The sequence below is a fragment of the Cololabis saira genome, chromosome 3 (genome assembly GCF_033807715.1).
Source record: "Cololabis saira isolate AMF1-May2022 chromosome 3, fColSai1.1, whole genome shotgun sequence".
NCBI classification, from domain to species: domain Eukaryota; kingdom Metazoa; phylum Chordata; class Actinopteri; order Beloniformes; family Belonidae; genus Cololabis; species Cololabis saira.
In genome coordinates, this window is record NC_084589.1 from 41,452,049 (window position 1) to 41,478,855 (window position 26,807).

The 26,807-nt window shown below is 38.4% G+C and overlaps 1 protein-coding gene across 2 annotated transcripts in view; it reads left to right on the forward strand.

Annotated features, from left to right (window-relative positions):
- dpy19l1l (dpy-19-like 1, like (H. sapiens)) overlaps window positions 1-26,807 on the forward strand; it is a 34,044-nt gene that overhangs the window by 3,229 nt on the left and 4,008 nt on the right. For both annotated transcript variants that reach the window (XM_061718569.1, XM_061718568.1), the window contains 16 exons: window positions 2,822-2,959; window positions 4,582-4,702; window positions 7,334-7,427; window positions 8,947-9,004; window positions 9,370-9,461; window positions 13,331-13,430; window positions 16,360-16,437; window positions 18,284-18,370; window positions 18,519-18,578; window positions 20,281-20,361; window positions 20,978-21,079; window positions 22,572-22,643; window positions 23,775-23,851; window positions 23,959-23,983; window positions 25,696-25,815; window positions 26,505-26,679. In XM_061718569.1, coding sequence (XP_061574553.1) covers window positions 2,822-2,959; window positions 4,582-4,702; window positions 7,334-7,427; window positions 8,947-9,004; window positions 9,370-9,461; window positions 13,331-13,430; window positions 16,360-16,437; window positions 18,284-18,370; window positions 18,519-18,578; window positions 20,281-20,361; window positions 20,978-21,079; window positions 22,572-22,643; window positions 23,775-23,851; window positions 23,959-23,983; window positions 25,696-25,815; window positions 26,505-26,679 — 1,480 coding nt within the window. The remainder of the gene's footprint in view (window positions 1-2,821; window positions 2,960-4,581; window positions 4,703-7,333; window positions 7,428-8,946; window positions 9,005-9,369; window positions 9,462-13,330; window positions 13,431-16,359; window positions 16,438-18,283; window positions 18,371-18,518; window positions 18,579-20,280; window positions 20,362-20,977; window positions 21,080-22,571; window positions 22,644-23,774; window positions 23,852-23,958; window positions 23,984-25,695; window positions 25,816-26,504; window positions 26,680-26,807) is intronic.

Sequence of the window (26,807 nt, forward strand, 5' to 3'; positions counted from 1 at the left end):
TACCAAAGGAATCTAATACTCAAGTAAAGTACAAATCCTCTGGATATGTACTTAAGTACAGTACTCAAGTAAATTTACTCCGTTACTGTCCACCACTGCTCATTCCTAATGTCAGACTTTCAGCAGTTGATATACTGAAGCATATTTGAGAAATTGAGACAGAATTAGGGATGCATCTGTCCTATTTTTTGATACCCTATTCACCAGTACCGAGGCTTTGCATATCGGCTGATACCTGAACCAAGCCGATCCCACTGATGGGTGAAAGACACAGGAAGAACCAGGCTTGACTTAAACATGAGTTGTTGTTTTTTCAATTTGTGAAACAAAGACTTCAGTCAGATCTTCTTTTAAAAAGTATCTTAGGCTTCTTCCTCTTGTTTAATCCTGCATTTTTCTTCTTTCTTGCAATTTACACTTAGTTATATTGGATTGCTTGCTCGGGTGTTTGACGGTAAAAAGGGATTTGGTGTTTGCAAGTGGAAGTGGCGTGTGTGTTTATTTGCATATAAAGCGGCAGGGTCAGATTGATCAGTCATGACACATTTATGTACACTTTTATTGCAAGATGTAATCACTTTAACTTAACTTCGGCCACTTGTGATTGGATCTCCCGGGGCCCAATAATGGGACCAAAATGTAACACGTTATCACACAGGTATAAATATACTGAATGTTTTTTTTATTATTAAAACACAAGTAGTAAGAAGAGCTAGGTGAACCCCTTTGAATTTAGTTTTTCTGCAGGAACTTATATTTGTTTATAGGCTTGTTTACTTTTTCCAGCAGCACTGAGAATTTTTATGGTTGTATTTAATAAAGAAATAAGTACCGGTAATTACAATTATCAGCCTTTTCACATTAAGGCTCTCTATTATTATGACTTTGTTGAAGATCAGATCATATTTTATGGTTAATTAATGCAGTAAACGATCTGATTCTAAAGGGTTTGCACACGCTGCGTGCACAACTGCTAAAAGACTGGCATCTGGATTTTTCCCTTTACCCGATAACCGATATCTTGATCTAATATCTGATGTTTAGACAATATCAAGCTCAATATACAATATGAGACTGATGTATTCCTAGAAAGATTATTATCAATATAAGCTGGGTTTCATTGGAGAATAATGATCCTGTAAATGGCAGCACTTATTAACAGATTTATTTTACTGCTTTAATAATAAGTATTGAGAATATTAGACAGTGTGAAATCATCTCCTTTATTTTTACCAACTTGTGATTCCAGTGATTGGTAACCACTTGTCCTAAACTATGACAACTAAATCATCAAAATAATTGCACATTTGTGCATATATTGTGCATATATTTTCAGATATAGTATTTGTGTTGTTTTGAGTTTATTTACAGTCATAGCTGGACATTAAGCTGCATGTATTCCGAAAGCTTTATAATCGTGCAATAATGCTTGGGCAGTGAGAGTAAAGGGAGTTTAATTAGAAAAGAAAAATAACTCTAGGCAAACCTTGGGAAGATCTTTTTTCCTCTGTTTCTTCATGTCACTGATAACAAGTGTAGCTATTAAGAGCGGTGTTTTCTTCCATGCCGGCTCGTTCTTGCACTTGCACACCAGTTTGGCTTTTAGAAAACATCTGTTACTATCTCTGAGGTATCTCAGCGGTGAATCAAACTTGACCCGCCTCCCATTACTACCCTGTACTCTACCCATAGGACACATGTGTGTAATAAAAACATATTAGTCTGCCAGGAAAAGGGACTTTAGACTGTCTCCATGATGCTCTGTGGAGACATTACCATCTGCTGCGGGACATTGATGATTCTCCTCTAACTGAATATAATTTCCCTTTTTTTTTGTTGCTGTTCTGGCTGTGTGTGTGTGTGTTTCAAGTTGTTTCTCTCCTGCTGCAGAATTAACTTGGTGCAGATTAGATATCTGTGTGATAGCTGCATGAGTTAATAAGCAATCTCAACATCTGAAGGGCCTGAAATATTTTAAGAGTGAGTAAATGATTGCTTAAGGGCCTGTCATCATCAGTCCACAAAATTATTTGTGCATGAAATATATCAGCTTTGAAGTATTTGGGGTTTTAAAAGGTTTAAAAGGGGGAGTGGACTGATTTGTGGAAATGATGATGGTATGTTTTCGTTATTTTGACATACAGGACTGTCTCCGAAAATTAGAATATTGTGATTTTCTGTAATGCAATTACAAAAACAAAAATGTCATACATTCTGAAATCATTACAAATCAACTGAAATTATGCAAGCCTTTTATTATTTTAATATTGCTGATCATGGTTTACAGCTTAAGAAAACTCAAATATCCTATCTAAAAAAATTAGAATATTCTGGGAATCTTAATCTTAAACTGTAAGCCATAATAAAGCTTGCAATATTTCAGTTGATTTGTAATTAATCCAGAATGTATGACATTTTGTTTTTTTTTATTGCATTACAGAAAATAAAGAACTTTATCACAATATTCTAATTTTCTGAGACAGTCCTGTACATGATCAATTGATTCAAGCAGTGTGTACTATCACTGTGTCTTTGTAAAAGCTGCTGATATTAGTGATGACAGTAAAGGTGAGAACTTAAGCATTTAGTCTCACCCCTGCTGTGTGCTGGCAAACGGACTACGAGCCACTGCCATCTGCTGAGCCTTTCCAACACATTTCTTGAGTTGTGCTTTATATTTAAAAGTCATATTTGCTTTCCATCTGCACCTGTTTCTGTCTGCATATTTCTACTGGTCTTATGTTCCTTGTTTCTTTTGACTTTTGACAGTCAACCTCTCCCCTTTAAATCTTCTTTATTTAACTTTCTTTTGTCATTCCAGGGTCTCTACTATTCTTACTACAAAACCATTATTGAGGCTCCTTCTTTCCTGGACGGCCTCCACATGATCATGAACGATCGACTGACAGAGTATCCCTTGGTTATTAACACACTGAAGAGGTTCAACCTCTACCCAGAGGTGATTTTTAAAGTTTTTGGCATGCTTTTCAAATTCTTTTGAGTGCCGCACTGCTCATATATCATATCAGTGCACATTTCACTCACTCACTCTCACTTAGACTGAAATCATCCGAGAGTTTTGAGCGTTTTAGGAAATGGATTAGATCTCACTTCTAGACACACCTCATCTATCAGTTTCTGATCTTTCATATCACATCTGAAAGAGTGAGATTCCTTCTGTAATGTGCTCATGACTTTTTACTTTTCAGTAGTGATGCACCGAATGTTTGGTAACCGAAATTGTTCGGCCGAAAATGGCAAAAATACACTTTCGGTGTTCGGTGGAATAAGTGGGGGAAAAAACGAACAATTAATAACGGCGTGTGTTGACGCAATTAAACAGCGAACTGCGTGGAGTGAGGGGCGAGCGGTGTTAAACGCAGCAAACATGTCAGCATGTCAGATCATTACTTGGATGTGGGGAAAAAGCAGAGGACACAAGAAATGATCCAGACTGATTTGGATTTGGGAAAGCCGCTTGGTGATGGAGACGGTCGCGGGACGCACAGCGCAGGAGAAAGAGGAGAGAGCACAGAGAAAAGGGCCCGTACTACTGATGTGGTGCGTGAACCCTCACTGTCTATGTTTGACAAGATCCTCCAAGAAAATAACCCAGATTTTTACAATCATTATACAAGTCTTCAAATCGCGGAGATCAGCCCCACCCCACCACGACCCGATTAACTTGATTTGAACGGGAGAAAATGAAAAACGATTATGAGGAAAAAATACAATAAGTACAGTAAGACAAATTGTGACTGGCGGGTATTTCACTGCACATTTATTTGATTTATGCAATGGTGAAAAAATTGGCAAAATAAATGAAAAACTGCGAAGAACCATTGTTCGGTATTATTCGGTATTTGGCCAAGTGTTTATTATTATTTTCGGTTTCGGCCACAAATTTTCATTTCGGTTCATCACTACTTTTCAGCATTGCAGGAAAAATTCAAATTAGTATTCATTATAGTGATTGCATGGTTGGATGTGCAGGCATCTGGATGCCTTCATATTGTTTTGTTTTTTTTGTTTCTATTTGCAGCAAAAGCGTCTGAATTTTAGTCATTACAGAACATATTGAACTAATCACATTGGGGTGCAGTCACGTTTTATGCAGTGACTCATCCAGGAGCATCCACTATTCAAGGCAACCAAGATAAATGCTGAATTTCTAATAACAGGTTAGATCAACACATTTTTACTGAAAAACCAACAGCAGTCTTTCGCAGCAAAACAGACAATTTACAGAGTACTTATTGGAATAAGCTTTGGGAATATTTGAGCTTTTGATCAGAGTACCAGCATGTCTTGCCTCATTTTTTACTGTCTCTTCTGTTGTCAGGGCCTCATCATTGTCGCTCTCTCTGCCCGCAGCATTTTTAATTTCACATGTATACTTGTGGTACAAATGATTAGAAAATAACAAAAACAGTCAAATAAGATCATGCATTCGTGTACAAATGAGTCTGCGAAATAAGGATGACTTTAACCCAATTAAATAGAACGCCAGGTCTTTTTTATCTGCAGTTGAGAGACAGTGGACCAGAGAGGCTATTTGAGATGTGTTTGTCTTCTCCTCAGGTGGTCCTGGCCAGCTGGTACCGCATGTACACAGGTGTAATGGGATTCTTTGGAATTCCCACAAAGATGTGCTGGTCCATAAACCGAGGGGAGGGACTGTCTCCCGTGGACAGCTGTGAAGGTCTGTTGCCATGGAGACCAGGCCCTGAACAGCCAACAACCTAATTTAATATTCACCTTTTTTTATTTTTTCACCCACATATCTGCACATCACAGACACACTGAACGGGCAGTTTAGTGCAATGACGTGATCAAGTTACACATCGAACTGGTCTCTTATTAATGACGATAGTTGATAATATAGAAAGACATTATGTCCTTGGACTGTGCAACGGATCGAGCTTTAATTGTGATTTAAAGTTTGGGTGTCAGTGATCAGAAAAAAATATATAATCAACAAAAAAATCACAACTATTTTGTCATATATTCTGTCTTATGCTCTGAATGACGTGCACACTTCAGTCATAAACTCCAGTTGGGTGCGTGATTCTTTCCTCCTGTTTGTGTGTAACAAGGTATTTGAGTAATATTGGGGCCACTGGTGTTTGAGGCCAAAAGCATTTAAGGTTTTAACTGAGCAGCTTTTACTTTTATAATGCGTTTCAAGGTTTTTCTCTTTGTTTGGTCTCTTACTCGGGCTGACATTGTCTCCTCAATCATTCTCGATCTCTTACTTGCTCCAGCTCTCTGAGCTGGTTTTATCATCGTCTCGTGATGTGATGCACAATAGTTGCAAGATGGGATTTGAATGAAAATCCAGACTTACTTTAGCTTATTTTTGCCAATAGTTAGGATGGGAAATGATGATAAGGTATGGCAAAAGCTGGACAATGCTAAATAAAAGTAAGGAAATATTCAAGTTAAATTGAAACTGATCATTTTGAGATGCTGCTTTAGGTTTAATAAATACAACATGCTGAAGAAGTCGGTGGGCTTCATCCCTCACTTGCTGGCATGTCAAAGTAAACAGGAGGGTCATATAGGCTCTATTTGCTTAATGAAAACATAACATTTTACATATGTATCGTTAAAAAAATTGACTTTACTGATTGCATCATCAAAATTAGTGGGTGACTAATGCCAGTAGACCTTTTCTAAGTGCTTTTCTTCTGTTGCAGCATAACTGATAATACTTTTGCATTTTTGGTTAGTGATGTGCTTATCCTCCTCTGTCTGAATTTGTGATGCATGCAAACCTTAAAAAATTGCATTAGTTACAAAATAGGGTTTAATGTACAGGAAAATTAGCAGTGGATATCAGTTAGATATAAGAAATAAGAAATTTGTTCTTAATTTGCTTGCCTGGTTAAATAAAGGAAATAATAATAATAGATCAGTAACGAACAGAACAAATCAAAGGAAGCAAAATATTCTCAACCAGCATCTTATTTAATACTGTTAAGAGATCCATTCATGTCTTTGCAGTCACGCTTGTTTTGGCAGCCCAACTGCAAACCATGTTTTGTTGTTTTGGCTCATTAGTGTACAGAGAAAATGGACCAAGAAGATTTTATCGGACAAGTGGGGAAAATGTACCAAAGGACTTTTTTTTTTTTTTACTTGCTAGACTGTGTAATATGTGTTATAAAGCGGTAACATTGAACATTGCTTCAAGCAAAGATTTTGGCTGTATAATCCTATTTAATGGGCATAAATTCAGTCTTCCAGTCAGTGAGGTGAGATTGAGAAACAGCTTATAGTGTCATCACACAAAGTAATGAACATAAAGGCTGTCCTAGCAACCCTGTGGTGATTAAAAAAGCTTTAAACCTATTGCAGACAAACATATTTTTTATTTGGTCTACATTTCATAAAGGATCAATCTGCTCGGTATAACGGGCAAAAACTGGTGTCAGTCATTTTTGTGGAGCTGCATGCTGTTTCCGTCAGTCTCAGTAGTGTCGACATCGCAGGGTCATTGTACGCAGGCTGTCACAGTGCTCACAGTGTTTACATAAACATGATGCAAGCCGTCTTTCAGTTTTTGCAACACTCAACCAGGGCATTATTTTCTGTGATTTAGAATAACACGGTAGAGAGTGGGGAGATTTTATCGAATTGAGGCAAAAAAAAGACCAGGTTTGAAGAGCAAAACAAAGGTCTATCTGTTAATAACTTGGCCTGCCTGCTTAAAGTAATTATTTTCGGCGTCATGCAACAATGCACGATACAGAAACAAAAGTGAACTAAAAGAGCCATAATGTGTGATTCCTTATTTTTTTAAATTTCCAATGGTTTAACAGAGTTGAAAGTAAAACCTTTGAACAGAATCTACAGCGGGGCTTTAGTGCGAAGTAGCAAAGCTCTGCAGATATGCCACCGCCTTCATGGACTAGTTTTGCCATGACCTAGCTTTCTCAAGCTGAAGCATCCCAAATTATACCGCACTCAAAATGCAAGCAGTGCTGCTTGAAGGAGACCCGCGCCTTCCATCCTCACTCAGCTAAACATGCTGTAACTGTGCAAAATGAGCTGTGAGAGCACAGTAGTCCTGCAAACATGAACGTTTCTTCTCTGTAATATCCGCCAGATTCCCCACTCACTTTCAGCACTTTAAAAGCCTCACTTTTCACATGAATTATCATATTTTATCATATTTTATTGCACTAAAGTGAAATGTAATTTATGTTTTCCTTGTCAAAGTCATAAAGGTTATTAAAATAGCTGATACAGTTCTACATCAGTTCATCCTAATGTGGATAAACTCTCAATACTGGTTTTGTTTGTCTCTTTTGTGTGTGGTGCTTGTCAGGGATGGGTGACCCGGCGTATTTCTATGTGACCTGCGTGTTCCTGCTGAACGGTGCCATGATGAGTCTGTTCTTCATCTATGGTGCGTACCTCAGGTAAGTGTCCCCTGCCATGAGAGAGGAGCTTGTTTTTTCCTGTGTACAAGTCCATCTCATCACTGTTTACATGGACCACAGTAATCTGGTTATTGACCTTAATCTCTCAGAAAACTAAATAACTGAAACGAAGAGTTCCCCAGTGTAATTATACTGCGTCTTATGTTCAATGTTCTACTTTTTAGGAGATGCCGGCATACACTTTTTACAGCAGCACGTCGCTGTACTGTCCTTCTGCAACCTTTCTTTACTCAGCGGTAGGGATGGGCGGTATGGACTAAAACATTTATCACGATAATTTCTGGCATTTAACCCCATAACGATAAAAAAAATACCAATACAAAAACGCCATCAACGGGAATTTATCTTTCTTTCTTTCTTTCTTTCTTTCTTTCTTTCTTTCTTTCTTTCTTTCTTTCTTTCTTTCTTTCTTTCTTTCTTTCTTTCTTTCTTTCTTTCTTTCTTTCTTTCTTTCTTTCTTTCTTTCTTTCTTTCTTTCTTTCTTTCTTTCTTTCTTTCTTTTTAGGCTCATTTCTTTCTTTCTTTCTTTCTTTCTTTTTAGGCTCATTTCTTTTTTATTCCCTTCGTTCTTTCTTTCTTTCTTTCTTTCTAGGCTCATTTCTTTTTTATTCCTTTCTTTCTTTCTTTCTTTCTTTCTTTCTTTCTTTATTTATTTATTTCTAGGCTCATTTCTTTTTTTATTCCCTTCTTTCTTTCTTTCTTTCTTTTTAGGCTCATTTCTTTCTTTCTTTCTTTCTTTTTAGGCTCATTTCTTTCTTTCTTTCTTTCTTTCTTTCTTTCTTTCTTTCTTTCTTTCCTTCTTTTTAGGCTCATTTCTTTTTATTCCCTTCGTTCTTTCTTTCTTTCTTTCTAGGCTCATTTCTTTTTTTATTCCCTTTCTTTCTTTCTTTCTTTCTTTTTAGGCTCATTTCTTTCTTTCTTTTCTTTCTTTCTTTTTAGGTTAATTTCTTTCTTTCTTTTTCTTTCTTGCTCATATATTTCTTTCTTTCTTTCTTTCTGGCTCTTCCTTCCTTCCTTCCTGCCTTCCTTCCTTCCTTCACGCACACGTACGTAGTGCGTGGATTTAACGCAGAACCATAAATCAGCTTTACACAAAAACATCATCAACGGGAATTTATCGTTTTTACCGCGAGATGACAAATTCTTACCGTGGGGAATTTTTTTGACGGTATATCGTGAACGGTAAAATATCGCCCATCCCTACTCAGCGGTAGAAGTAAAGACCGGGGTGGAAGAGTTGTGGAATATACTGATACAAAATGCAAAAAAAAAATCAAATTACTCTGATTAAGATGTTTATGTGTAACGATTGATTGAAATGGGAGTACTCTGGCCCATGTAAACGTAGTCGGTGAGGTGTCAGGCAAGAACTATTTGTCTTCTGTCTCTTGGTTCAGGGATTCAAATTGTCCAGTAGTATTTGACTTCTGTCGATCCTCTTCTCTCTGTCTTTCTTATCGCGCTTCGTCACATCTTTCCCGCACCTTTTTCTCACTAGTGGGAGTCGGCTGGGTGGAATCGTTACCGCAGTCTGTTTTTTCTTCAATCATGGCGAGGTGAGTGCAGTATCCTTATAAATGTATCGGGAACGGTTTTCAATTTCGTGTAATCTTTTCAGGTTTGGAACTTAAATTAAAAAGGGAAGGGAATCATCAGTAAGGATTTGAAAGCAGTTTAAAGTTGGATTTGGCTGTTAAAGTCAAGTCTTAGTAGCTACCTTCTCTCCAGCTTCCTTCTTAACAACCTGTTTGTAAAATACCAGGAACTTCAATGTTTGCAGTTGTGTACAACAGATAAGACATTTTCATTTATTTGCAAGCTGCAAAGGTGTGATGTAGGTGTTTTTCCTGTGCAGAAACATTAACTGATGTTTTTTCCACCCACTCGGTTGAATATTTTTCTTTTTGTTTGCTGTAATCAGAGCACTCGTGTGATGTGGACTCCGCCGCTGAGGGAGAGCTTTGCATACCCCTTTCTCGTCCTGCAGATGATTCTTCTCACCCACATTTTGCGGTAAACTCACCATCAGTATCTTATCTTTTGTTGCTTTTAATGGGTCGTAGGATTTCTGACTGTTCAATGTGATATTTCAATGTCCTTCTAATTCCTGCATCATACACCCCCACTGAGCACTTTATCAGGAAGGTTATGCCGATGCTTAATTCAATGTCAAGCGTCCCTTTCCACTCAAAACTACTTCAGTTCTTAGTCTCATGTATTCATCAGTCTGAAGGATTCCTTACCATGTGACACGTTAAATTTATAAAGGAAGATGAAGGGATGCATTTACAATTAAAGCTGCAAGCTAATTCAGGCCAATGAAGTTCAAGGACTCAAAACCGACTCCGATGACACCACCCATGACTCTTTATATCAAACCATTCAAAAGTTATTGCAGAAAGGAGGAACTATCAAATATGGACCAATCAGATGAAGGGGCGCGCTTTTTGGCGTCTATCGTCGCCACGGTAACGCTTTTGACTGAGAAAAGTAATGCCCATCGTCGCAGGATGGAGACGCACATTTTGATGTATAACACACCTGGGTGCACGTTACGGTTCGGGCGAAGAAGCAGCCGAAGAAATGGCATAAATTGCGCCAAAATTACACGATTAATTGAAAATGACCGACTTCCTGTTCAGGAGACTTTTCTTTAAGTTGCGACATGATACAGGTGTTTACCGATTTTCGTGCATGTACCGGTACATCAAACCGTATTGTGGGGCTTGAGGCACAAAGTTTTCTAGGGGGCGCTGTTGAGCCAATAGGCCACGCCCATTAATGCAAACTATTAAATATCAAATTTTTTGCCAGGCCTGGCTTGCGTGCAAAATTTGGTGACTTTTGGGGCACGTTTAGGGGGGCAAAAAAGGCTCTCATTTCATCTGAAGAAAAATAAAAATGAGGAAAACCAGAATAAAAAAAACCCATCTCCTACAGATACAATAGGGCCTTCGCACTGTCTGAATTGACTGAATGAATGAATTGTTATTTATTAATGTGTCATACACCTCTAAGGTGCCCAGCCTATAAGGGCTTACAAGACACAGATACCCTATGCCAGCAAACAAACATCAGCTGCGTACAAACACAAAATTATAAATTCCACTTATACATTACAGATCAAATTACAGATCCTTTCTCAGTTTCCATTAATTAGTCCTTTCTCTGTTTCCAGGCTCTCTTTATAAAGGTAGCTATAGAGAAAACCTCCTCTCTGAAAAACCATTCCAACTTAGCATCATCCTCAGTCCAAAACAACTCAGGTTTCAAATCTTGCATTTTCTGTAATAAAAGCTGCCTGGTTTCATCATATAATGGACAATAAAACAAAAAATGAAGTTCATCCTCCACAACATTTAAATCACAAACACTACATAGTCTTTCCTCTTCAGGAACAGAGTTATACCTGTTTATATGGCCAGAGGGAGAATCCCAGTTTGCAATTGAGCACATAATGATCTTTTTGATCTATCCAGGGGTAAAGTCGCATACGGTTCAGGACAATAAATATTCTTCATCAACCGGTAAGTTCTAAGTTTCGGTTTATGCCGGATGTCATTGGCCCATTTTTCTTTATACTCAAAGAATAACATACGCTTCACATACTGAATATTTCACCGCTGACCATTTATAAAAATATGTTGTAGATCAATTTAATTAAAAATAGCATTTATTCCCTGACACCAAGGATAGTTATGTGTTTTATCCCAATTAAAAACTTTTTTGGCTATTCTAGCCTCTGGCATAGAAGACAGACGATTCCAGAGTCTAAGCATTTCCCCCTTCTGCTTGATTAAACACGGCTCCCAACCCTTATCACCTTGAAAAGCCAGCACAGGAGTAAATTTGTGCACGCCTAAAAAACATCGAATAGCCCGATTTTGAATAGCATTCACTCTGGATAACTCTTTCCCCCCCATACCCCCGCTGCATACAAAAGAATTGGAGAAACACAGGCCCCATAAAGCTTTGAAAAGGTAGTATAACTAAGATGTTTACAATTCTTCATTTTACTTACCGGTACAATGGAACCTAACGCTCTGCCTGCCATATCAGCAAGGATATTAATACCTTCTTTGAACTGTAAGTGTTCATCCAGGGTGAAGCCAAGATATTTGTAAATATTTGTATAACATAAGGTTCAACTCCAACATTAAAATTAAAAGTGCTGCTGTCAGTTCTCGGGCCCTAATAATTGATTGTTATGGGTACTCAAAATGCGGGTCGACTACAGATGCAGTCTTCTGCAGGTAGGGCTGGGCGATATGGACCAAAAGTCGTATCTCGATATTTTCTAGCTGAATGGCGATACTCGATATATATCGATATTTTTTCTGTGACATAATTGGGGTTTCCCCCAAAGCATTATAGCATAGCATCTCTGTTAGCATCTCTGTTAGCATAATTTTTTTCTGAGGCAAACCCTTAAAAAAACAGTCAGTTTTAATACAAAGCCTCGTGCCAAATGTCACACAGGTTCCTTTATTAACAGAGGTCTGCACAATATCAAAATGTATAAAACAAATGAAATAAAAATAAACTTCCTGCATATATAGAATAAAAATGCTTCTTAAATAAAATAAAACAAATATCCCTTTCCTGCATAACAATTAAATTTAAAATACACTGTGCAATTAATACAATGTAGACAGTAACTGGCAGACTTTTCCACTGAGGTTGACAGTTGTGCAAATAACAAAACATTTGTGCAAATCTCAAATAAAACATTCAAGTCAATTTGTCACAAAATAAGCTATATCAAAATCATTACAAAAAAAAAAAAGCTATATCGATATAAACGATATTGTCTCGTACCATATCGCGTTTGAAAATATATCAATATATATTAAAATCTCGATATATATCGCCAGCCCTATCTGCAGGGTACTGTTTGCTAGCCTTTACACTCTTTACACTATGCAACCAAAGGTTTTTCATTGAGGCCAGTATAACCCAAAGTCAAACTGTTTCAGAATGTGTCCAACATATGCTTTTGTGCTCATCATAGATGCAAAGAGAAGCTCTCTGGGTTATTGTAGCCTTTCTGTCGGCTCCAAACAGTCCGAGTCCTGTCTCTTTCTGCAGAACTGCATCTCACCGGATAGTTCCTGTTTTTCATCATTAAGAATAAAATCTAGAGACTGTTGTGGTGTGAAAAATCAGGAGATTAGCCACTTCAAAAGTACCCCCCCCCACCCCCACCTCCCTTCATTCTGCTCTGTTCTTGGGAGCATTAACAGAAGCACTTGGCTTCTCTTAAGCTGTCTCATCATTGCCAGTTCTGAAAAGAAGAAGTGCAAATAAGTAAATGCTTCTCATAAAGAGTGTGGTGATGACTGCATATTTCAGTGCTGGGTCCTTCATAAAATCCTGTCTTAATGCCTGCAGCTTCATAATAGATATATGGCACCGTGCAGTACATTGGTAATGACTTCACATGTCCAATTATAACAGTTCTTGAAAGTTTTGTCTGAAGAATACCAAATGAAGATGGAAACACATTTGCTGCAATTCTCAGCTAAGTGGTAGACTGAGGAAGACTGTTGGGCTGGAGCACTTACTTCATAGAAACATATCTTGTCATGTCATACCATATATCAGATTGTGGAAGACGCGCTGATGTGTAAAGAACATTAAAGAAACTGCTGTCAGCTTGACAGTGAACTGAAAATGATCTGTCTCATTTGTCTGCTACTAACGTGTTACATAATGAGGTTTCTGTCGCGTGTTTACAGCAAGATTAAACGTGCGTCCTTGTGCACGTGTCATTTGTATTTTCTTTGGGGTCTTAATGGATCTTGCCTTATCGCACCTACCCAAAACCTCCCTCACTATTTAATTATTTTATTTCCCCCTCGTTTGTCTCTGTTCTTCTCCAGGACACGGAATCCGAGCAGAGCAGCCACGGTCGCTCTGGGAATCTCCAATTTGTGTTTCATGCTGCCTTGGCAGTTCGCCCAGTTTGTGCTGCTCACCCAGGTAAGCGGAGCTCGAGAAACGAGATTGGTTCTCTGGCACAGAAGCTGCATCAAAGGAGGGCTTTGACATGATAAGACAGAAATAAAGAGACAGAAAAGGCTGCAGGAGAAGCAAAAAGGGCAGGAGGTATTACATAAATACACCATTTGCATGTTTATTTCATCAAGCATCCTCACTCCACATATATAAGGAATAAAGATTTACTTCGTTAAATATGTAGGCTGACAAACTGCAGAGTTGAAGGGATCTTTGAACCACTAAACTATAGTGCTTGGGGCACCGTGCTTTGGTGCAGAGATCTGAACGTATGACAATTTCGGACCATCCCAGAAATCATTATGTTGTTTTGCATTTGAAAGCTGGTAATTGAACCCATTCGCCTCTCATCCTGCATGCAGAAAGCTGCTCAAAGCCTAATACATCCACCCACGCTGCTTAGTCATGCGTCCAGAGGGAAGGAGACGTCAGATTTTTTTTAGACTGTAGAATTGCACAGTTAACATTTCATCTGCGTAGCCCTAAACTAGAAACTTAGAAGATCTCATTGTGAAATCTGCTAATTTAATTCACTTTAACTTGCTGGAGTGTTACCACAGTCTAGGGGGAAATGAGTGAAAGTTTATGCCATCATTGGAGATAAGAAAGACCAAACTATTATACTACTATTGTAATATAGTTTGGGCAAATACTTTTCCTACAAATCTTCACAAAATTCTGGTTCTACAGAAACGTTTTGTTAGGATTGCAACTCTATCAGAGTCACACGCTTCATCTACTCCTTTATTTCACAAACTCCAGATTCTTACCATTTATGATATCAATATTTTTCAAATATGCGTTTTTATTTATAAGCTAAATTCAAGTGAAGGGAATATTCCTGGACAGTTCAAGACTTACTTTAAATTAAATTCACAGGTTCATTCTTATTCAACTCGACAATCCTCAGATCTTCATCCTCCTAAATTTCTCACTTGCAGAGGTCAATTTTCGGTGAGATTTAGGGACTAAATTGTGGAATGATTTTTCCCACTTGGCAAAGAGCTCTTCCTCTTTGAAATGTTACAAAAGACATTTGAAGGACCACTTGACTGCTGTTTTGTAACTGTTTTCCCAATGTAATTGTTGTACATTCGGTGGAGTCTTCAAATAAGCCCATTGGGTTTTTTGCCTCTTCCTGCACCTATAGTATTTATATTTGATATTTCCTGTATATTTTTAAAAACTGCAAAACTAAACTAAATGGTGAAATGAGGGGAAAAGGATGTAACATTGGTGTTCGCTGTCGTTTGAGACACATTGTTACATGTTTAACTTGAAATGTGTAAAGGAGAGAAAACCAGATGGATTATAGAATAAAATAACACACACTCAGCCTCTTTTGTTTCCATGTCGAGCGTGCTCAAGTAAGAGCCTCAACCCTAAAATGAGTCCCATTTTTCACACTAAGTATCTTTAGATGTACCTTGCATGAAGGAGATCAATGAAAGGCAACTTGTAAACTTGTAAAGTGCCTCAGCAAAGAGCTGCTTCTTCAAAATAAAAAGTACAAATCTGTGTTCCTCTTTCTAATAAATATAGTTTGCAGCTGAACTTCTGTAAAATGGGGCTAACCGGAGTTAACCCTGCAGCAACACAGCACGTTACTTTGAGATATCCAGCTGCTTTTTCGTGCACCAGTGCAGATGTGACCCTGTGTTTATCCCCGACCTGGAATGTCTGGTTAGTTGAGATGCTGGCAGGTTTTCATCGAGCTAGGTTTCAGTTGGAAAAAAGGGAGGAAACTCTGTGAGTCCTGCGGTCCAAGCGAGTCTAACTGACTGTCAAGTAAATTAAGATTCCCATGAAAAAGCCAAATAAGCTGACCACTCTTCTTAGCACCCTCCAGTTCCTCCTGACTCCCTGCATCCAAGCTTAAACTAATGTGTCCTTGACAACATGTCCTTGGCAACACATCCTGTACAACACACTGTTAATGGTGAAAGAAATGCCGTGTGCTTTGTAACAAGTGCTTTAAAGTCCAAGCTGCCATCCGAGGGACATCACAGTTGTACCCACAACTGCACGTTTGCTTTCTAGATCTCACACAAGCAGCCTAAATAAATATTTAACGAGCCATCGGGGGAAAGGGGAAATGGATCGTATGAAGACAAAGGGGAAGATGGAACCATAGCAGCAAACTCTGAAGTTTACCTTAGAGCAGTGGTTCCCAAACTGGGGGGCGCGGCGAGGTTGGAAGGTAGATTAATGAAAAAAAAAATTAAGATTTTTTATTTCTTTAAGATTTTGCCTTCAATACATATGTGCAGTGAGAGAGAGACAGGAAATAGGGGGAAGAGAGAAGGGGAATGACATGAAGTAGGCTAATGGTCTGACATTTTTAAGCTGACATTTTTGCAGAGCAATTGTTGAAATTTTGATTATTTGTTTAGCTGTTGCTGCTGGTTTTTTTTCCTCGGGGAGCTGGTTATTTTGGGAAAAAATATGTTGAAAGTAATGCATACTGTATTGTACAGTAAAAAGGAAAAAAAAAGAAATGTGTTGCACACATGAAGCAAGCCCACTCACGTCACTGAAAAGATGTGGGGATTAAAGGTGTAATTTTTGTAGAGCAAATGTTCAGATTTTGGCTCCTGTTTGTACTGTTGTTGTTTCAATCTCTGTGAGCTGGTCAGGTTGAAAATCTATTTTTACAGAGATGGACAGTCTTTTCGCACATATGTTCAATATATGAAAGCTGATGTGTGTGTCTGTGTTGGGGTCGGGGGGGTGGGAGGGGCAAACTTTGTCTAAAATGAAACTGGCATTGAATCAGTACTTGGTATTGCTGGATACCAAAGGCCCAGGTATCAGTATCGGTACACAGCAGCTAGAAATGGTATGGGAACATTTCAGTCTGGATTGTAAGTTTTCTCCTTGTGTATTTTTTCAGGTGGCCTCTCTGTTTGCGTCATACATCCTCGGTTACCTCGCCGCTACCAAGATGCAGTCCATCCTCGTCACTCACATGGTACAGTAGAAGGCCTTCCCAAACCTTTACATCAGTCCATCAATCTGCTGCAGTGTCTCCGCTGCCAAGTTAATTTCCCACAGCTGCATCTGAAAAAGACGATTGGTTAAAGGTGATGGAATTTATACCAAAAAAAGGACGGCAATCTTTGCAGGTTAGACGAGAAAAAAAAATTAATAAGGGGGAGGAAAAAAAGATCATGTTGAGCCTGACAACAAAAGCAGCAAAAGTGAAGCTGTGCACAGTGTCTGTAGTTTGAGTTGCAACCTGCTTTGTCTCCGTTTTTCTGCTCTGACTCAGCTCTTGTAGCTGGAAGGAGAACACCACCAGAAACACGGATGAGTTTCCTCATTGCTGATGCCGCTGCACGTAACACGAGTAGATCTCTGCAGCTTATTTCAGGGCCTGTACCGAGGCTGAAGATAGTTCTGGAGTCTGCGTCTGTTGCCTGTTCTCTGGCCCTTTGTCCCTGTTTTCTGCATTCTTTGCTGCTAATCCTCTCCGCATGCCAGGCTGACAGCCAGGACCCGTGGGCTCCCCAGATAAAGATAAATGCTTTCATGGTATGATGGTGGAGATTTGTGTCAGAGGAAGACATATGGCTCAGCATAACCTAGAACACTTGGCAATGGTGGCTTTGATGGTGTGTTGTGTAAAAGAATAGAAACACAGGCGTGAGTGCGTATCCTTTACAACCCAAAATACTCTTGGTGAGTTCGGGCAGAGAACAGGAACACACGCTGGCCTGCAAATATTCTCATAAGCTTGATTATATGGTGGTTAGTTTGATGAATTGACTGGTAACCTTTGAAAAATGTCCAAAACAGCAACAACAAAAAAAAAAAAACCCACAAAAAAGACATCTATGAATTCATTCAGATAAAAGTTGTTATTATTATTTTTCTAATCATGATAAATCTTAGAAAAGCAACAAATAACCACATTAATGGAGCTGGAAGGGGAGGATATTTTGTGCCAGTAGGCTTTGAAATGGGAACATTTGCAGATCTGATATAAATCATCATCTGAATATTATTAAGTGTTTTGAGAAAAAGCAGTTATGGGGTTTTTTATGGTTATTTTGACATTTGTTAGACCAAAGAATTTATTAGTAAAACAACAAGCAAATAAAAGCAAAAATAATGTTTGATGCAGCCTGAAACGATCGTCACATTTAAGCCAGTTTATGCTTCAGCATTAAACGTTTTATTTTATGTGACCATTGTAAGCATTCAAGGCACGTTTGAGTATCCCTTCAAATAATATCAAACGTGATTAGGCATAGAAACCAAATATGTTTTGAAGTCTTGGAGTTTCCCTCAGTTTTTATTCAGTGTTTTTTGTTTCATTTATGCTTTTTATTCATTACTTTTAGCTTAACGCCCTTTTACCACTGCAGAAGAGCCCTTTCATTATTAGGACCCCTGGTTGCTAATCACTTTTTTTCTTTTTTTTCGTTGCATAAAGCAGAGTGATTCAGTGTTCTGCTCTTCCCTGGGATTAAGTATTAAGACGTCACTGAATAGGATTATATCCTCCTCGTGGCTGTGAATTCACAGTTTAATTCATTTGTTAGACGTGTTATTGATGCTTAGTGGGGACATCTCAGACCACCTTCTTGCTGCACTGTGGCAGAGATGTTATTTCTGTTTTTATGAAACCAGTGGGAACCACAGAAGCTGGCTGAGCCTCAGATTACTGTCAAGCGTTTATGCTCAGCGGTTTGAAATTACACAGACGGCTCATAAGCATAAGGGTGGAGGATGGCTTGCGATGCAAAGTGTACACCTGAGTGAACACGGGGATTGAAATGAAGGCCACATCCTCCTCTGCCTGTGTCATGCAGATCACGCTCGGCGTCTGCTTCGTCCTGATGTTTGGTAACTCCATGCTGCTCACGTCCTTCCACGCCTCCTCCCTGATTTCCATCTGGGTAAGTCCCACTGCAAACCTCGCTACAATGTTTGTCGATGCATTGATTAAGTGGGGGCAGTCGGTCTAAGAATAGTTTGATCAATGATGCTGCTGATGTTGAGAATTTCATCAAGAACCTGACTACAAACTGCTGTGTGTTTTCTCAGGTGATCATCGCTTTGAGGGACAGATTTGTTCAAGTCTTCAAACCTGGAATAATCATCTGGGTATGAGGAATCCTCTTGCTGCTCTGCTGCACTTCACTACGAGAGTGTAGATTAACTCCTACTTATACATGATGATACTCATTATTCCAGACATCTTACATCATTTTATAGTTTTTTAGAGAAAAAAAGAAAGAGAGGATGTTTAAAGGAAACATTACGAAATGGAAACAAATAATTAGACAAAAAAACAGTACATGTTGCTTTCAATGTTACTTCTTTCAATATAATACCCCTTTATATTTTTTAATTTTGGCACTTTTTCATGTTAAATCCTTTAAGCACATCAACTCAAATAATCTGATATTTACTTCAACATCCTGTAGACCTTATGTAGACCTTATGTAGACTTTATTTAAGCTAAAATAATCAAATATTAGTGAGAGTAGTAAGTTCATTAACGTTTTTAATTCCTTGTGGTCTATGTTGAAGCAGACATCTCCAAACAAACTGAGCTCTTGAATATCCAGCATTCGTGTCATGTTCAACTGTTCCCTGTTTTTAAGGAGCAGGGGAGCTCTTCACAAATTAAAAATGTCATAACAAATGATTTCCCTGCCCCAAGATCCTGTATAGGATTTTAGAAAATTGATGACTTCCCTGAACATGTGATCTTAGTATTGCTGCAGATCGATGTAAAACATGCGACAGAAGATTGCTTAGAAAGGCTCTCAAACTTGTAAAAAACTATTGCAATGGAAGTATTTTTAAAGCCACAAAATAATTATTTTGCAGTAATTGTGTTTCTAATCAGAAAAAAGTTTTAAATGATTTAAAAATAATCTTAAAATTTTAATTTTATGTCTGAAAATTTTTTAGAAATACCGCCGACCATGAAAATAAGATTTAATTGTGTTTTGTGGTGAGTAGGACTAAATCCCCTCTTCTGTTTTCTGAGGAAGTTCCTCCTAGCACTTTCACTTAATGACTGCTGTTGGCAGCTAGTGCAGTAACTAATTAGTCATGGAGATGTGCAAATTTAATGAAAAAAGTTTTGCCTGGTGGTTGAAACTGGTTCAAGGCAGTGAGTACGAGGCTCGCTGTGGTGTTTCAAGTTCTTCAAAGTGGCGACAGAGGGAAACGGGGGTGAGGAATCCCACGCTGGATGTGAGCGGCGCAGAGCAGCAGCAAGTGTTGGCAACAACAACAGCCGTAGAAACAGAGGCGCCACATACTGAACCTGGGGAAGCTGTGGTTGACATAATTATCCTTAAATCTGGGACTTTTCATCCAAGCATTGTCTTTGGGAGGTTGATCTTCAATTTCATTCTAAGTGGCATTCAAGAACATCTTAAATCTGTCTACCGGTACATTAACCTGCAGAAACCGTGCACTAGATCTTCTGCAAGCATCATTACGGCAGATCATTTGAATTGAGAGATGAATCACATTTACACGACTAAGGCTTCGTCCACATTAAAACAAAACCAGTTTCAACTGGATATTTTTTTTAACAAAAAGATCTCTGTCCCAATGACACCACTATAATCAAGTATCACACAGCCAGCTGTGCTCGCTGTGCTTGAGAGTAAACTGCCCACGCAGGTAACCACAGTTCTATTCAATGTAGACTTTGTAGTTCTGGTTTTCAGCTGTGACTCGCCCAAAGTCTGCAGCACTTTATGTTTGGTCATGTGACACAGGCTTGTGGCAGGTTTTAATTATTTATTGATTAATTTGTATGGACCCCTACCCTTTTCTACAGGTCATGCAGGGTCTGGCTTGGGTTGGCTCCACACTTCTGCTCAAATTCATGCTCTCCACAGTCCTCGGGGCCTCCGATGATGTAAGTTACTGTAATTTGATATCTCAAAATTTCAAAGATGAGTGTATTTCTTGTGCACATAAACCTTTTTGTGATCAATTATTATTACTCCTGTCATCTGTAACATTATGACCATTGATAGGTAACAGGAATAATAACAACTCATCTTGGTATGATGGAATCTTCTGTGGGAAAACATGCACGTTATTTTTTTTAAAACTCCCCAACATAACGAGATCATTCCCTCACAGAAGCTGCCTCCTTCACATTCTTCAGGGTTAACAGCTATAAGTACACAACAAAGAGTTTTAGGAGTTAATTTGGTCATCAAGATCCCCAGAATCTGATCTGAACCAAGTGACGGGATCCAGAAGATCGATTGATAACACCACAGTTCACGCTCAGAAGCCGACTGGCTGGAGCTCTTTGAGAGCATAAGGAGGCGCTTCGCAATATCAAAAGGATCGTCATAATGTTGTGGTTGATCTACAAAGATTTGACGTGTCATGAAACACACCGGGGGCGGGGGGATAAAAGGTTTCGTGTCAACGTTAAGGATGTTTATAACTGAAGCAAAAAATACAAACAGTTGATGGGATAAGTGCTGTAGATCACTTCATCTTCTTTTTTCTCTCAGGCTCACATCAGTGGATTGATAAAGTCAAAGTTTACGAGCTACAAGGACTTCCACACGCTGATGTACACGTGTGCTGCTGAGTTTGACTTCATGGAATTTGAGGTAATATCTTTTTTTTTTTATATATGATTTATTTTTAACCAAAATCTTTTTTTTGTCAGCTGACAATTATCTTTTACCATCTAAGTACTGATTTCTGCTCACTGTGCAGGAGCCTCTGCAGAACATCCATCTCAGGCACTTTGGTATAAAAATGCTCATTTACAGAATGTCACAGTTCCTTCTTAAAAATAAAAATAAAAAGGTCAGAAGTATGAAAATGGCAGCTGTCAGGGTTTGGATGTGTTTTCACAGGAAACACAAACCTGGTAGCAGAAGTTGGCAGCTCATTAGGAGCCGTGAAGTGAAACTGTCAGCTTGAAAGGTCGCATGAAAATGCAAAAAAACTGAATCTGGAGTTCTGTTGACCAACTGGCTCGAGCCTTAACCTCTCAACAGACATACTATATGTCGTTAAAAAGGGTAGAATCTCCACAATTCACTCCTCCAGTTAATTTTGCAGAAATTATGAGCAACAAACCATGAATCATTTTACCAGCATGGTATACGGAAGATACAAGAAACACATGGCAACTCTGTACCTACCTTTGCCGTAATATGTGTCCATTCCTCAGTTATTTATATTCCTTTTATCCGTAGGAATCCACTGATCAAAAGCATCAAACTGGTTTTCATAGAGTTATTCCAGATTGTTAATATGAATGAATGAATGAAGTTTATTCAGTCATTGCAACACAAAACAACAGCAAAAAAACATTGTGCACAGCATTAACATTTCATACAAAACCAAAAAAATGTGTTGAACAATAACTAAAAAGGCATAGGTTGAAGCAAAATGCTTATAAAAGCCTATCCTATTTATAATATCGTCCTGTAAAGTCCATTTGTTTGCCAACTTTGTATGTCAACTAAAATCCAGACTTTACGAACTGTATGGATATTTCCACTAGCTCATGTATGGTGTTTGTTTGGCGAAATTACCGAAAATAACTGGGTGTCAATAGCAGGGATTTAGTTTTGCTTTATTTAAAAAAAAAAAAAGGTTTTCACTTTTAGCTTTTATTAATTTGTGTAGCTGCAGTCCACAATTAAAAACAAATCCTGAGCCACTTAACAAAGACAGCAATCAAGTTCAAAAGACACCAAATTAAATCTACTTACTTCTCTTTTTGATTAATTCTTTATAATAGCAATCTTTTTAAACTGAAAAGAAAAGGACAATGCAGCGTCTATTTTTAGTGTAATAATCCCCATTTTCTTTTCAGTATGCACCGTCTTGGTTGACAGGATTTTTGTTACTCTGTTCTTGAATTAATAATTATTTTAGGGCATTAAACTCTTATACACGGCCTAAGAGTTTTAACTACTTTGAGCTTATTTAAATGTTGCATGACTATATTTTCCTTACTTTGAATTAATTTCTCGTTGTATAAGAGTTTCCGTACGGATGAAGTGATCAATGTTATGGATTAACCATTTCATTTTTTGGATAATGTGTTGTCTTCCCTCTCTTTCCTCGCTGTCTCTTCTCCAGACACCGGTACGTTACCTAAAAACCTTGCTGCTGCCGGTCAACCTGCTGGTGGTCACTGTCGTGGCTGTCAGGGTAAGTTTGGTAGTTTTTCAAATGTTCCTTGAAATAAACTCTACAAATCTTATGCATTTTAGCACACAAAACACAAACTTTAATCCCAGGTAGGAAATAAAATATGGTACAGCCTCTGTGCCTTTCAAATCTGCAGAAAAATAGTCTGCATTTAAAAAAAAAAAAAAAAAAAGTTTAATACAGCAGTTTGACAGACTGCTATCAGTAAATTAAATATGTACCATTATGCATGTTTAAACCCAGCGTGATGCAGTAGCTGTGGTTTTCAATCGTCTTTGTTTGAAGCAGCCGTAGAGAAGCCCGGTAGTCTAAATCCAAACCCGCACTTGCACACCGTGGTACAATGAGACGTCACTTATGTCAGCTTTACCTTAGGCTCCGTGTTAATTTATCAGAAAACTAGAAACTACGCAGGATAAATTTCTCATTCCCCCTTGAAGTCTGAAGTCTTGAGAGGAGTAAAAGAGAGTTTGCTTTCAGGGTTTCTGAAGTTCTTTTTATTCTTTCTTTCTTCTTAGCCTGCGGTAGCAGAAATAGCCGATTAGAGCAGTAAAATGAAGACGCACCCGTCTCCTCTCTCAGACCAAGACAGCAGGCTGTCAGACGTGAAGATGAAATGACTTTCTGAGACGTTGCTTCACAGCAGCAGCAGCTGCTGCAGACAGAGAGACCTGCTGCTCTTATCAGCTCACATTACTACAAATGCAGTTTATTCATGCCAGAACATATGAAGAGGCTTTTAAAAATTCATGCTGCGCTTTTACACCTTCAGGAAGTTCCCCGTGTTTTATTTGCACTGGTTTGGATTTGATACATACATTTGTTGCTCAAATATATTGCAAGGAAAAGAAGAACAGAGAGATTTATTCCTGATTCCTGTACCAGGAGTCATTTTGAGAAAAGAAACATAGGGGAAAAAAAGACATTGAAGGACTTGCTCTTTATGCAGTTTAATCTTATTATGCCTTACCCACGCTAAGCTAAGAATACATGAAGCGATTTGGCAGAGCTCAGGAGGCAGTACATGAGCGAGCTGTTGGGGAGATCAGCCAAAGAAATGCTGTTATACAGAGCTAAAAACATGTCATACAAAAGGACAAGGAATGCATCTTAACTATTTGTCCTCTGCAGACTTTTCAGGACATAATCCACACTCTGAGGCAGGAGAGGACGGTGTCTGTAAGTGAAGACACTGATGAAGCTGCGGGGTGAGGCTTCCTCGCTGGCATTATTGCTGCTTTTACTGTCCTTCTGTTCTTTGGAAATCAAGACATTTTCTCTCAAGTGGTCTTATTATCTCTTTTCTGTGTTGCAGGTCTGAAATAGTGGCGAAAGGGGAGGTGAGGAAAATAGGTTTTGCATTCATGTTTCTATTTTACGACGGAGTATTAGGGCCAAACTAAGACCAAAAAATTACGAGAATAAAGTTGTAATATTTTGAGAATAAAGTCGTAATATTTTGAGAATAAAGTCGTAATAGTATGAGAATAAAGTTGTAATATATTATAAATATATAAATATAACTTCACAAGATGCTCAATATTCCTAATTTTAACACAGGGAGAAGACTGCTCTTTCTGTTAGAGTTCTCATAAATTACCACTTTTTCATAATATTAAGACTTTATTCTCATAAATTACGACTTTATTCTCGTAATATTACGACTTTATTCTCGATAATATTACGACTTTATTCTCGTAATGTTACGACTTTATTCTCGTAATTTTACGACTTTATTCTCGTAATATTATGACTTTATTCTCGATAATTTTACGACTTTATTCTCGTAATATTACGACTTTATTCTTGTAATATTACGACTTTATTCTCGTAATATTATGACTTTATTCTCGTAATATTATGACTTTATTCTCGATAATTTTACGACTTTATTCTCGTAATATTACGACTTTATTCTCATAATATTACGACTTTATTCTTGTAATGTTACGACTTTATTCTCGTAATATTATGACTTTATTCTATTACGATTTTATTCTCGCAACATTACGACTTTATTCTCGTAATTTTACGACTTTATTCTCATTATATTATGACTTTATTCTCGCAATTTCCAATTTTTTTTGTCTTAGTTTGGCCCTATTACTCCGTCGTACTATTTAACATATGAGGGTAATCATTTGCTGGTCATGCCTCCATGTGAACATTTTTCTGACCGTGTTTGATTAGAGCGCATTTCTCCAGGGTGGTGACATGTGCTCAGTTCCTGTATCCCTAAATGAGTTTCATCCCCATCCTCATTACAGAGAAATGACAGCCAGTTCTTCTTCTGCTACGAAATCCAACTGTGCGGCTTTTTGTAAGCTTTGTCGCTCCTGCTTCGTGTCATTTGTCTGTAATGTCTTACCTCGGGGCAGGAAAGCGCTCAGACGCTCATCTACCAGCCGCCGTTTGCTCATTGATGGCATTTGTGAGTCTATGTGACTGACTCTCAGTGTACACAGGAAAAATTAGGTTTAAAATAGATTTATATCATAGGCATCATGTAAATGTCAAGCTGCCGTCTGTTCACTGGGGATTCATATAGATTACAACCTCTGAGGAGATCACAGCTTCTCCGAAAATAACCCATCATCACAACTGTCACTCTTTAGAAGAGAGTTGTTGATTTAGAGCTCGAACATGGACCCATTTACTTGAATGCGGTTCATACGGGCTAGTCGCAGTATGCTTCAAATATGCTGCAAATCTGGTTGCATTTCAAATTTGCAAACAGTCACAAGCTTGTCTCTTAATTGTTTTGTCTATTTTTAATCCAAAATAATCAGTCATGTTGATATCTCGCCTCAGGTGAGAAATAGCAACCCAGCAGCTGAGTAAGCAGCGTTTTAACCGATCTTTACAAAGTCAGTGTTGCATTTTTCCCATGTTTCGTAGGTAATTTCAAAGAAATCTGACAAACCTGTTGAATCTCATCTGACCATCCATGTGAATACTCGAGTGAAACTCTCGACTCGGGTTTATTAAGGTTGTAAGACAGTTGTTGGTATGAAACGCTGCTAGTTTTGTGTGTTAACTTGTCGCTCCACAGCTGGTGTACCACAGCCTGCAGCTGGTGGCCTTTACCGTGCTGGCCATCCTCATCATGCGCCTGAAGCTCTTCCTCACGCCGCACATGTGCATCATGGCCTCACTGATCTGCTCCAAACAGGTCTGTGTCATCTCAGGTTTCTCTTTCTCCCTCTCCTTCTCTCTATTCTTCCCTCCCCCACCAACAAAAACACCTTGAAGCAGCTCAAAGGAACATTTGTAACATATTTTTGCTCAGAGGCTCCCCCTGTTGGTGTGGCGATGAAGTCACTTTTACAACACTGTTTTAGGATTTACTCTTGTTTTTTTTTTTGTGTTTTTTTTTTTTGTCAGTCTCTCATTTTCTGTCAGTCGCTTAGTCAATGTCCACTAAACCTCCTGGCGCAGGTTTCTGTGGTATCGATGTTCTTGTGTTGATTCTCAGTCATCCAGGTGACGGATGTGAGTCCAAGACTTTCAATCAAGGCAACTGGATTTCATTTTCTCAGTTCTGGAAGTTGTTTCACCTTCTATCCAGACGACCTTATCAATTTGATATCGACATGGATGGATTGGTGAAACCTTTTCAAAATCCTAGAAAAGTAAACTCTGAGCATTGAAGCATTGAGACGACTGGGAGTCTTTGTCAAATGTAGCGATGTGAGACCTCCTTCAGTTGACATTTAAACTATTTTAAAATGTAGAATCATTTTATATAGCTTTAAACAAAATCTGCACTGTACTTTCTTAATCAGTATATTCCAATATAATATAATATAATAATATAATATATTTAATGAGTTTCTGTGCACTCTCTTTGTCTCTTGTCAGTTGTTTGGTTGGATTGGAGAGAAATTCAAACACCAGACTGCGGCCTTTGCCATCATGACCCTGATGGCCGTGCAGGGAGTGGCCAACCTGCAGAACCAGTGGGCCATTATCGGAGAGTTCAGCAACCTGCCGCAGGAGGAGCTGCTGGACTGGATCCAGGAAAACACCAGTCCAGGTGGGGGGGGTCATCCCATTGTCATAGATACAGTGGTGACTTTTGATGAATGTGATGAATTTTTCTGATTTTAATAAAGGTTTAATAAAGGGAATGAAGTTGAATTAAGAAGAAAGATTTCCAAAATG